The following is a 12307-nucleotide window of genomic DNA, read 5'->3' as shown; positions in this document are numbered from 1 at the left end:
TGTAAACAAGCAGTTCATTCCGAAAGTGCAGTACTTTGGTCTGAACATCCCTTGCATAATTGGAGATGCATCTAATGTAGAATGCAAGGAGGCTCTCTTCCACACAAAAAAAGGGGACAGGTATGAAAAAATTATCCAGAAGTGGATGTAGGCCTCAGAGGAAGAACCACATAAAACCAGCCAAACTTTGCTTTTGGTCCGTTGAGATCAAAGGGTGAAATAGGAAGGGTAGCATATGGTCATGAACTTTCAACTCAGCACTAAAAAAGAAAGCAAAATTCCAACTCCTAAAAAGTTGATGGTTGAGAATTGCATATCAGTCTCTACCAAAAGTTACAGCGAGGTCCTCAACATATGCTGCCATTTGCACCAGGATGATTGAACCCAAATATAGCTGACGCCTGATTGGTGGTAGATACGTCAAAGCACGGGAAGTAATTTAGATCCATGCATTGGCCCCATAGTTTCTGTGGCCCTGAACGAGCATGCTGGTGCCCAATAAGCATTAAACCCATTTCTCCCTTTCATTGTTTGCTCCAATAGCTGATGGATGAAAGAACCTAGCTAGTTTTTTTATCGAGAGAACTGTAAATCCAGTCAGCCCTCCAAATAATTGATGGCGTTAAAAGGCGTTCTGTTTTCCACCCCAATGACTTCAACTGCAAAATGAATTAAGGGAAGGTGAGAAAAAAGTATTCTTCATACGATTTGTTATCCCACACAACATTATGGTCTGTGCATAGTCAATTGCTCTTGGTCAGTAAGAGGCTAAGAGTGCTTCATTCTATCCATTCAGCACGAACTATATGCATTTGCCAACTTCTCTCTGTAAGGTGAAAAATCGTTTACACCTTAGACGTACGGGGCAATGGGTTACACTCGGTCGGCCGTTGCATAACCCGACTATTTCTCTCTAAGTTTGGCATTGAATCTTATGCAACAATCATAAGGAAATGTGGCATTGAATCTTATGCAACATTCATAAGGAAATGAGATGGCAAAGAGGCAAGCACGTGATGATTCGTGAAAATGGACACACGAAAAAGATTATCCGACTTTTCTAACAATAATTTGTCTTGCTCCATCCAAAAGGGAGATTTGACATATAAATTGCTCTAAGTTGGAGAGTACCTTCAGAAGAAATACTTCATAATTTTTATCCATCCATGTCTGGCTTTCTGAATGCGCAGAATCATCTTTTAGTTGGTATGCCTCCACAAGTGCATGAATAAATGACTGCAAGACATCAGCAGCTGTTGCATTTTTATGCATGACAATGCTTATGTCTTTGTTCCTTTCAACTATCAAGTACTTCCCTACACAATCAAAAGGCAAAGAGATAAAGTAATTTCTCTTCAAAAGATGAATCCACTAACAAAATTAGAAAGAATCACACCTTTGCAATGATGAGATTCTGCTGTCCGCAGAAGGATCATCCTGTACAAGAATGTAAAGAGCATGAAACAGTTTCACAGGCACGGATGCAACTCATCTGAAATAACATTTCAACCCAGCATTTATTTTGGCGGTTAATCAAGCCATATTATGTGATTTGGTAAAGTTAAGATAAAGATCAAGAGCAATCAGGATGATTATATACCTTTTGCAAATGCATTCTAAATCTTAAGTGGTTAAAGCCACCATCACCCACTCAGAGTTGATCATCTCCAAAACTTGGAAGAGATCTCTACCTAGGTTTGGGTTTAATTACTAAGTTTACTTCTATAAGTTCCACTAATCAATCCATACTCACATCTCCTGCTGCTTAAGAGAAGAGACTCTCACACCCAGTTTTATTCGTGTATGCACGACTTCACTTTCTTCGAGCCCCATGAAGATATCCTGGTAGGCAAAATATGCTCCAGTTTGGAAACCTGTGCTGGGGAGAGGACTGCCACAAATTTACACAAAGAATTAAAAATCCTCTTTGAAGGGAGAAAGAGAATATAATCCATAAAGAGAAAAAAACTGCCAGTATTAATACTATCATGTTAAACTCAAAGGCAGGAAGACTATTCAAAATCAAGGAATCTAAGGTGAAGAAAATGATATGCAGGCAAATCAAATGTCTCCATATAATTTAAACACAATCATAGCACTTACAGTGACATTACCTTGTCCAGTTTCCATAAAATGCTTCAAAACGATTGAACTCCTTTCAACATTTAATGAAGTCAGTGCAAGGCACTGAACAGCCTTGTAATTTGCTGAGCATAAGGACAATAAAAGTTGTACTGCCGGATTAGTGAGAGAGAGAGAGAGAGAGAGAGAGAGAGAGAACCTCACAGGTTAACTTTGCTGTTTAAATTAAATGGTCAAGTTACAGAAGTCATGGTATTTATGTCTTAGAATTCTCTGATAGAAAAAAAAAGTGATTTTTCATAGATCTAGAACAATGGTAGAGCTTCACAAATTAATAAGAACCACTTGTATGACTAGACATAGATTTTCTAGAAACTGGACAAAATCACTGCCCCTTTTAGTTCTGCCAGCAGAATTGGCACCAAAAGTTGTTTACATGCCAACAGAGAACTTTCGTTTGATCAGCCCAATTATTGTGCATATCTTTCCAAATCCATGTTCTGCTGTATAAATGAGAGTTGCTATCATCAACATCATCCGATACTGTGTTGACACAGAGATTTAGATTAAGCTCCTTGGTAGTACTAAAACTAAACTGATTCTGGTTTTCTTATTCAAATGCAGAAACACTTTGCTGAGGGAAACAAGAAATGTGAGTGACAGATGATGGAGAAAAGCAAGTGAACTTACCATACATGTGGAAAATGGTAAGCGAGAGAAAAGAAAACCATATAAATAGAGGATGACCAATTGTCACGCGTGCAAGAAGCATCCCCAATGCCATGCCAATCATTGTAGCAAGAGTCTCCTGACTTCCCTCCTGTATGGACACACACCCAACACATTGCTTAGTAAATGACATTAGCACATGGAAATGGCATACAATAGTGTAGCAGCATACCTAATAGCCTTACAGTACCTTTGCAGATATATCCGCTGCATTATTCTGAAGGGCAAAATGCTGAGTCAAAGCAGCTCTAGTTGCTCCACTAGCAACACCAGCTAATAAGGAAAAATGTGGAATATGCTCATCAGTACGATACTATCCCATTGTTCTGCAACTAGACATTCTAACTGCCATATTATATCCCCCCAAAAGAGGGAAAGCAAAATTGATAACTTGGTGAGCAATAACTCATTTTACAGTCTCATGGATAGCTAGTGTTGCATCAAAACCAGCAGTCTCAGTAGCTTATGTCACATGGCCAAAAAGAACTTATCTCACAGAAATCTTTACCAAAAAAAAAAAAAAAAAATTATCTCACAGAAATTCATAATGATCAAGTAATATAGTTTGACTAACAGATTTGAAGGTTTTATCTAATCGAGATGTCAATAATTGACGTTGTTGAAGCAACAAAGTACTTACTGAAAGATCTTGAAAGGCTTCCTAAGCAAACGACGAAAACGAATGCTGAAGGATACAATGGGGAGACAAGATCCATCAACATCCCTGCAACCAACATTACAGCATCTAGTGACCATTTTTCCTTCTCCAAATATCTTCCAAAAAAAACATCTCTCCTCCCTTAATGGTGTGTAACCTCTTGTCATGATAGCAGTAGACAAGTAATTCTATCACTGTAGTTTTATATGCAATCAAACAACAACATAGAAGTAAAGGAAAGAAGGTAAACCCTGTTAAACTGACCGAGGCAGTATATTATTAGTTAAAATGAGTAAGATATCTTGTTCTTTGGTGGTTAAACATAAGTGTGTCAAATGATCGATCTTTCTCTTATAAGTTACACACTAATTAGCAACCAGGAGTCTTAGCAGAAATCAAAAGATTTACATGGCAGTAAAAGCCCAATAAAAGTTTTGAAGTATGTTCTTCATATGTTGGCATGATAATTGAGCTAAAAGGTATAGTAAAAAGGATACATGTGTAAGAACATATCTGTGTGTGTGTGTGTGTGTGTGTGTGTGAGAGAGAGAGAGAGAGAGAGATAACGGACCAACAGCATATAATAGTCACAGGCAAAGAGCCCATCGAATCTAAAAATTCTCTACATGAATTTCCTACATTAGCGTATTAGAATTATATCAGTGAAGTTGAAGATAGACAATAGATGAAAGGTAAGTTAGAGCCATGGAAGGTATGAAGTAAGCTCAAGTTGAGATAGAAATAACGAAACATACCAAGATCATTCATGAAGTCAGCAACCAAGCGCCACATTTTGGCATTGCTATCCAAATTTGAACCCTGAGTATGCAGCATCTCAACTGCTTAATTTACCAGCTCTAACATAATCAAGAATTCTATGCAAATAAAAAGCTCATTTCTGAGGGAGCACATATCAAGTCACGCATCCAGAGCCAGGAAAAAAAAAAAAAAAATTTGTGCCCGAAAGAACCATATTCTCTCTGCAAGACCATTTAACTGAAGAATAAATAATTGACATTATTCAGATGATATCAATGCATACCTGGTAGAATGTGAATAAAATGCCTCCGACCATGCCGGTTAGATCCCTCAGAAACCACTGTGACAAATTACATAGTTAACTAGTTAGCCATCAGTTAACTTGAGCAGAGGAAAAGAATCCATGTGGTTAGCGCTAGCAGTACCTGGAATGTCGCGCCTAGAACTGTCGCTGATTTTTCACCGACTCCGATGGCACTCAGAAGAGCCTTGAAGGTGATTAAAACGCAAAGCAATCAGATGCATAGCATTAGTGGTAGATTGTAAGACCACTTTGATGTGAAGCAAGCCTCACCTGAGTGGAAAGCATGGTCCTTATGTATGTCGAAAGGCCCTACAGAGGGAACCAAAGCAATTAATTCTTATAGTAACAGATTGATGGAGCCAATCAGATTGATTGGATCCCGCCAATTAATTGAAAAATTCAATGCACCTGCAGTGAATCCCAAGCTTGGAAAGGGACATAGTCAGGGGTCACGCTGCTAGGAAAACCCTGCATTCACCCAGAGCACCATGAAAATCGCAAGGGAATGTCAGAAACTCCATAACTTTACACAAAAAAGATCAAATTTTTCCTCAGAGACTAGCACGAGAGATCAACAAACAACAAACCCAAGACAGTCAATCATTCGAAAAGCACACAAACAGAGAATCAACAATCATAGAGAGCTAAAACACGATAGCCAGCAACCTCAGGGACAAATGCTTCAAGAACACGTCTCCAGACATGGCCGAATCGATTGCCCGATCTGCAGGAGAAAGAAAAAAAGAAATCAGCCCCGGTCAGCTAAACACCGAGACCGAGCGATTAACATGCGAGCGATGGAGTCTGAATTGTAGGAGGAGGAAAAAAGAAAAAGAAAAAAGGAGCGACCTCTGTATGGAAAGAGAAGGAGCAGCAGTGATGACGGCGGTTCTCGAAAGCTTTGTAGAAGCCGAGCCATTCCATTCCTCCAAGATGAAAGTCCCGTCTCCGGAATTACCGTCCGACGGCGGGATCAGTTCCCTTGCAGTTGAATCCTCCATGAACAGACGACGGTCAAACCGCAGTTCACTTCGCCGTCGTTTGTCGTCAGTTCAGCGGGACGTGCAACGTGCGTCTGCTCTCGAGTGTCCGCTGGGTTTCAGTTTCCGTAACCTCGGGTACTTCCGAAAGATTCGACTTTTTTTTTCTTCTCTGTCTCTGCTAATTGGAGAAATTACATTGTCATTATTATCTACTTTCGATTTTAGCTCCTACTAGTGAATGAAATAAACTATTATCTGTGAAAAGCTTATCATTATTATTCGTAATTTGACATATCAAAATATTATGGGATAGTAGATCATTTTCTCTATTAAACTGAAATCTGTATTTATTTATAATGAATTATTTGGAAATTTATATTGGCATGTTGAGAAAAATAGATAAAAAGTTTCAGCTAGAAATTTATATTTTCTGAGGCATGACTCAGACCTTTCATCTACCAGTTTTCCGAGCAGATTCGATCACAGTCCCATAAGCAGTCATAAGCAGTAGGGACCACGAGAGAATAGAAAATGAAAGAGCTATGAAAATAGAATTTTTAAAAAATGAAATAATAACTAAATAATATCGATAATGATTAGTATCATAAAAAATTCTCAAATTTATACACTTGATCAAATTAATTTTTAACCTCTAAAATCCCTAAATCAAAATATTTGTAATACATTTGCCCCTATCATTAATTTGACACCGGATTATTCAGAGGATAAGCTTATCTTGGCTTCAGTATTGATTAATGAAAATTAATAGAGAGTAAATTTATTACAAATATATTGATTTTGAGTTTTTTGTGGTGAAATAATTTGTAATGAATAAATTTACTATCGATGTATTAGTTCAAGACTTTTGTGATCAAAAAATTAATTTATGATAAAGTTATTATTGGCGTACAGCTAGGATTTTTTATGATATTAATTAGAGTATCGATTGTGATTTTTCAGTGGCTTTCCTGCACATAGCATTTTGGGCCTCGGCGATTCCCCCTCGCCCATTCTGTACTTAGCCATTTTCTGCAACTCCTCCGGGAGAGAGAGAAGAGAGGCGCAAGAGGGAAACCATAAGCAGGAGAGGCAGCCTCGTTCTCAATGAACGGAAGATGTGGAAGAGAGCTCTGAATCTGTATCGCCCGCAACGCAGACTCGCCTCCTCATCCTCCTCTTCTGAAGCCGAGACCCCATCTCTCTATTCCTTCCTCCAACCTTCCCTATTCTCCCGCCGCAAGGACTCCCCTTCGTCTCCCTCGCCGCCGCCGCCGCCGCCGCCGCCGTCGCCGCCGCAGGCCTTGACCCAGGAACTGAAAACCGCCCTCGAGTCCGCCCTCCACAGGTCCATCGTCGCCAGCAGCACCGACGACGCCTGGAAGTCCTTCAAGGCCCTCACCTCCCACTCTTCCTTCCCCGGCAAGCCCCTCGCCAACTCCTCGTCGCCCACCTCTCCTCTTTCGGCGACACCCACAATCTCAAGAGGGCCTTCGCCTCCGCCGTCTACTTCATCGAGAAAGATCCCGGTTTGGTCGAGTTCGGGACCGTCGCGGCGCTGCTGGAGTCCATGAGGGGGCCGGGGCGGCGGCCCCGGCTTTGCTCTGGTCAAGAGCATGTTCAAGAACAGGTACTTCATGCCCTTTGAGCTGTGGGGCAACCTGCTCGTTGAGATTTGTAGGGAGAATGGTCAGTTTGTTGGGTTTTTGCGGGTTTTCGAGGAGAGTTATAGGGTCGCTTTGGATGAGAAGCTGGATTTTATGAGGCCCAACTTGGCCGCTTGTAATGCGGCATTGGAGGGGTGCTGCCGGCACCTCGAGTCTGTGGCTGATGCGGAAAAGGTGGTGGAGACTATGTCGGTTTTGGGTGTTAGGCCGGATGAGTCGAGCTTTGGGTTTCTGGCTTACTTGTATGCCCTCAGGGGGCTTGAGGGAAAGATATCAGAGTTGGAGAATTTGATGGGTGGGTTTGGTCTTTCGAATAAAAGGGTGTTTTACGGTAATCTCATTAGCGGGTATGTTAAAGTGGGTAACTTTGAATCTGTTGTGGGAACTGTACTGCGGAGTCTGGGAGAGAGCAGTGCGGAGGATGCAAAATTTGGTGAGGAAACTTTCTCTGAAATAGTTAAAGGTTTTCTCAAGAATGGTAGTATCAAAGAACTAGCACGTTTGATCATTGAAGCTCAAAAGTTGGAGGCTGTTGAAACTGAGGCCGATCATTCGGTTGGTTATGGCATAGTTAATGCTTGCATCAATCTTGGGCTGTCAGATAAAGCACACAGTATTCTTGATGAAATGAACATTCAAGGTGGTTCTGCAGGGCTCGGGGTTTATGTGCCAATCCTCAAGTCTTACTGCAAAGAGCATAAAACAGCTGAGGCTACTCAGTTGGTCACGGACATTAGTAGTTCAGGGCTTCAATTGGATATGGAGACCTATGATGCCCTGATAGAAGCATCTATGTCGAGCCAAGATTTTCAGTCGGCTTTTTCACTGTTCAGAGATATGAGAGATGCAAGAATCAGAGAGTTGAAAGGGAGTTACTTGACTATAATGACAGGCTTAATGGAAAATCACCGGCCAGAGTTGATGGCGGCCTTCTTAGATGAGGTTGTTGAGGATCCTCGGATTGAAATGGGTACCCACGACTGGAATTCTATAATTCACGCCTTTTGTAAAGCTGGAAGACTGGAAGATGCTAGGAGAACTTTCAGAAGAATGGTGTTTTTGCAGTTTGAACCTAATGGTCAAACATATTTATCCCTCATTAATGGGTATGTAACGGCGGAGAAATACTTTAGTGTCTTGCTTCTGTGGAATGAGATTAAAAGAAAGTTTGTTTCAGCTGACATAGAGAAAGGGATTAAATTTGATCACAGTTTGGTTGATGCATTCCTTTATGCTCTGGTTAAAGGTGGTTACTTTGATGCAGTCATGCAAGTTGTGGAGAAATCTCAGGAGATGAAAATTTTTGTGGACAAGTGGAGGTACAAGCAAGCTTTCATGGAGAACCATAAGAAGATCAAAGTAAATAAATTAAGAAAGAGAAGCCACAGAAAAATGGAGGCACTGATTGCTTTCAAGAACTGGGCAGGTCTAAATGCTTGAGATTGTTGTTACTTTGTCAACTCATTTTCACTCACAAACTTTGATGGTTTCATGTGGCTGATGATTATGATGTGTAACTCAAAGGAAGTGGAATTGCTAAAGTACCGTAATTCACGGATGATCCTTGCCTCACTTTCACATCTAGAAGATATGGCAGGTCTAAACAATTGTGAAGTGGAGGAGCATTTCATCTGTGTTCAGTGCATATTGTAACTGATAATTGATGAACTCAGGTGATGTTATATGATGGAAAAGATCAAGACATATGATTAATGCCCATTCAAATATTCTCAGAGGCCTTGCCAGCAGTCAGCTCTTTGGTGACAGCGAGAGCTCATTGGCTTCTTGCTGGCACTGGAGGGAAATCCTGTGTTTGACCTGTTCAGGGGTTTAAATTGAGCAGAGGAGGAGGATTCAAGTTGTGAAGAGATCAGTAACGAAACCTGATGAGGCTTTTTATTTCGTCATGTCCGAGGTGAAAAGGACGATGGATAAGCAATATATAATATGCCCCGGGTGTGGACCTTTGCAGTTCCGTCATGTGGTTGTAACTTTTTCTTTAGATATTTCTTGGAGAGCATAATTGTTCTTGTCACGGATGCGGAACTTTGTATATTTTTTCGCACTATCTGACGTTTAAGAAGACATGTTGATTCTTCCGTGACTCGCTACAATGCTGCGGCCACTTGGACAGCAACTTGATCGTGCCCGGGTTGACAGAAATAATTTTTTAGCCTAATCCAACGATGGAGACGATAACTTTGCTGTGCGTAGAAGCATGGCATTGTGGACAAGCCCCTCAGATATGTATTATCTATTAATAGACTTAATGATTTTCTTCTGTACAGAACTCAGCTTTTAACATGAAAAGTTGCAAGTGCCAATCTTCTCTTTGATTCACTTCCAATTTGTCGTTATATTCCTGTTATTAAATGAGATCTGGTGGGGTTCAGTAGCTGCGAAGAAGGCTAGATTATTGCATGGATAACGCAAAATTCATTTTAGTATATGGGTATTGGGTAGACCTGTGTGTGAAACTGGATCAATAAATAAGAGCATACTCGATACCAAGGGACAGTTTATTTCTTCAGGCCTGACAAAAACATTGTTGCATAAACATTTTTTTGCGGTCTTATTGTATCTAAGTACCATCTATTATTATTTGTCGCATGCTCTATATTTGAGGACAGCTTCGATGTCATCCAGCTAGAACATTTCCATTTTCTGCTGACTTCTTTTGCCCTTCTGCACAATATGTCCCTGACCAAAAGCGCGTGACGCTTTCACCTAGGTAGAACCCACTTACCAGAGCAGGCTCTGCTTTTTATGCAGGAAACATGGAGGGTTTTGAAATTTGATTTGTCTCCACCGAAAAGGATTGAATCAACCACCTTCTGCTTCCATTTCAAACGCGAACCTCCTTCATCCTGTTCAACCAGAAACCTCTCTCAAGCCATCTGCTTCACTGCTTAAAACCCATTTCACATTCAAACTCCCCCACATTTTTCTCTCATGTCAGCTCCTCCAGTAACATGGCTCTTCATGCATCTCTTGGTCTTGTTTCCTTTTCTTCCGGCTGTGTTTGCGGCCATCCCTGCCATTCCGATGAACTTCACCTGTCACAACACGTGTGGCGCCATCCCCGTGAAGTACCCATTTGGCACCAGCTACGGTTGTGGCCACCCGGCCTTTGCTAGAAACGTGAGATGCAGCTCCACCGGCAAGCTCGAGTTCACTACCGGAAGTGGGATTTACGACGTGGCCTCGATCGACTACTCCACCGGGACAATGATCATCACTGACCCCCTCATGTCGACTTGCGAATCGATGCAGAACTCCGGCAGTTTCAGCCTGGATCGAGCCAGCCCGTTCAGCGTCATGGATGACAACATCTTTGTGCTGCTCGGGTGCTCCACGAACTCTCCCGTGTTCGATCCATACCAGGAGCTGTGCGCCACCGGCTCGAGCTCTCGCGTTTGTCGGGGCCTGTATTCTTGCAAAGGAGTGACCGGCATTGGGCTACAGCAGAACGCGCCGGTGTCCACCTGCTGTGTCTACCAATCGCCGACCGGGTTCGGCTCGAGTTATGCTTTGGATCTTCCGAAGCTCCAGTGCTCGTCCTACAGCGCCATATACGGGTTCGGAGACGACCGTGGAGATCCCTCGAAATGGAGGTTCGGGATCTCCGTGCAGTACAACTATTCTTACTCTACGGCGGCGTGCACGGACTGCGAAGCGAGCGGGGATTTTGCGGCTTCTCCGGCGTGGGCGAGTCGTTCGCTTGCCTCTGCCATAACGGCGTGAATACCACGAACAACTGTTACGGCCGAGGTTTGTGCCCATATGAAAACCCGATACAGTCTGAATGGTCCGTTAATCTTGCTCTTGTGTGGCACGTTTGGCAAATTCATGTCATGAAAAAGGTGGCACAGGGGAGAGCATTGTGCCATTTGCCTTGAAATTACCAATTGCTGTGTCATTACTGTTTCTCCTTTCCTCTGATGCAGTAGAATGTTTCAAATCCTTGCGCTGTTTGGCTTAAGACTGATATGTGTTTAATGTGATCAGGATCCGCTTGGAGTGGAACGTGGGGACCCAAGAGTCAAGCCAGGATCATCATAAAAGGTACTGAAGTAGCCTCACCTTTCTTCTTTTTTCCCCCTCAGCTCCACTTTTCCACCGATGACTTTTTTCCCACCTCTCCTTTTCTCCCCCTTTGCTCCTGCTACAAAGTTCAGCTTGCCTGCAAGATTAATTATTTAAAATTCACTTCGCGAAATGATTAAGCTTTCAACTGAAGCACTCCAATTGTTCTGACTTATAGACTTAGGGTCGGGTCTGTATGAGATTGGGATGGTCGCAACAGTTCAGCTATGGGGAGGAGGAGGATTCGGATTGTAAAATTAAAGCTCTTTCTGAGATTGCTTCACAATTTAATACAACAAGAAAATGAACAGTCTGAGCTATGTTTCCTTGGGCAACAATGCAATTGCATAATGTGGTGACAGAGAAATTCTTGGCTAATATCTAATAGACAAAAAATCATATATAACAATTCGAGCAGGGCCTATACTAGACTCCTAAATTGTGTATACTATGTCTGAAGTAGAGACTTCTAGCTGTCCGATCATCATTATTACGTTTTCATCCTGATGCTGCCGATTACTCCAGTCCCGCTTTATGAAGGAAAGATATATAGCCAATGTTGGTATGCTGCTGCGTTATCTCCTCTTATGTATTCCTGCAATGGGGTTTCCCATAAATTATTGCTTTTGTGGTAATAGGATTGATGATCTGGTGGATTCTGCTCTCCATCTCACTGCCTCTAATCTGAATGTTCAATGCGCATGGAGGAGACTTGGTGATTTGCTGAATGCCTTATCTAAGTTTTCCTGGAGCTGACGAGGTTCCGCAGTTGACCAGATCACGTGAAATTTTTCTGGATACTAGATCCTATGGTTTCGGAATGTGGTGTGAGATTCTTTGTTCAGAATTAATGTGAATTCCCAATTCGCATAACCTCTAGAGTTTGGAAGGTGAAAAGTACATCCAAGGTTCGTCAGTTTTAATCGAGTAACATCATGAATCACATTTTTCTTGTGTTGGTGGGCTTGGGATTAATTTAAGAAAACAAACTAGCAGCAGAAGCAGATGATGTGAATGGAAGTTGAGACCGTCTTCGTGGTCA

General features: G+C 41.9%; 2 protein-coding genes and 1 long non-coding RNA gene across 3 annotated transcripts; 2 read left to right on the top strand and 1 right to left on the bottom strand.

Annotated features, from left to right (window-relative positions):
* LOC104433380 (protein root UVB sensitive 3) lies at positions 1-5695 on the bottom strand. Its single transcript, XM_010046101.3, is given in 16 exon segments — positions 1-659; positions 1132-1316; positions 1397-1437; positions 1754-1823; positions 1826-1891; positions 2115-2207; positions 2773-2902; positions 3002-3084; positions 3452-3535; positions 4225-4288; positions 4512-4568; positions 4654-4716; positions 4803-4841; positions 4941-5000; positions 5199-5256; positions 5382-5695. Coding segments are annotated over 16 exon segments (1344 nt in total). The 5' UTR covers positions 5534-5695; the 3' UTR covers positions 1-560.
* Positions 5696-6543: 848 nt separating this feature from the next.
* On the top strand, positions 6544-9515 carry LOC104433379 (pentatricopeptide repeat-containing protein At1g69290). Its single transcript, XM_010046100.3, is given in 3 exon segments — positions 6544-6949; positions 6952-7087; positions 7089-9515. Coding segments are annotated over 3 exon segments (1986 nt in total). The 5' UTR covers positions 6544-6630; the 3' UTR covers positions 8620-9515.
* Positions 9516-10855: 1340 nt separating this feature from the next.
* On the top strand, positions 10856-12307 carry LOC120290880. Its single transcript, XR_005548604.1, has 3 exons — positions 10856-10950; positions 11188-11244; positions 11904-12307. It is a non-coding gene; the product is annotated as an uncharacterized LOC120290880 (long non-coding RNA).

The sequence above is a fragment of the Eucalyptus grandis genome, chromosome 2 (genome assembly GCF_016545825.1).
Source record: "Eucalyptus grandis isolate ANBG69807.140 chromosome 2, ASM1654582v1, whole genome shotgun sequence".
NCBI lineage: Eukaryota > Viridiplantae > Streptophyta > Magnoliopsida > Myrtales > Myrtaceae > Eucalyptus > Eucalyptus grandis.
Note: the sequence above shows the minus strand (reverse complement) of the source record. Positions and strands in the feature narration are given on the sequence as shown.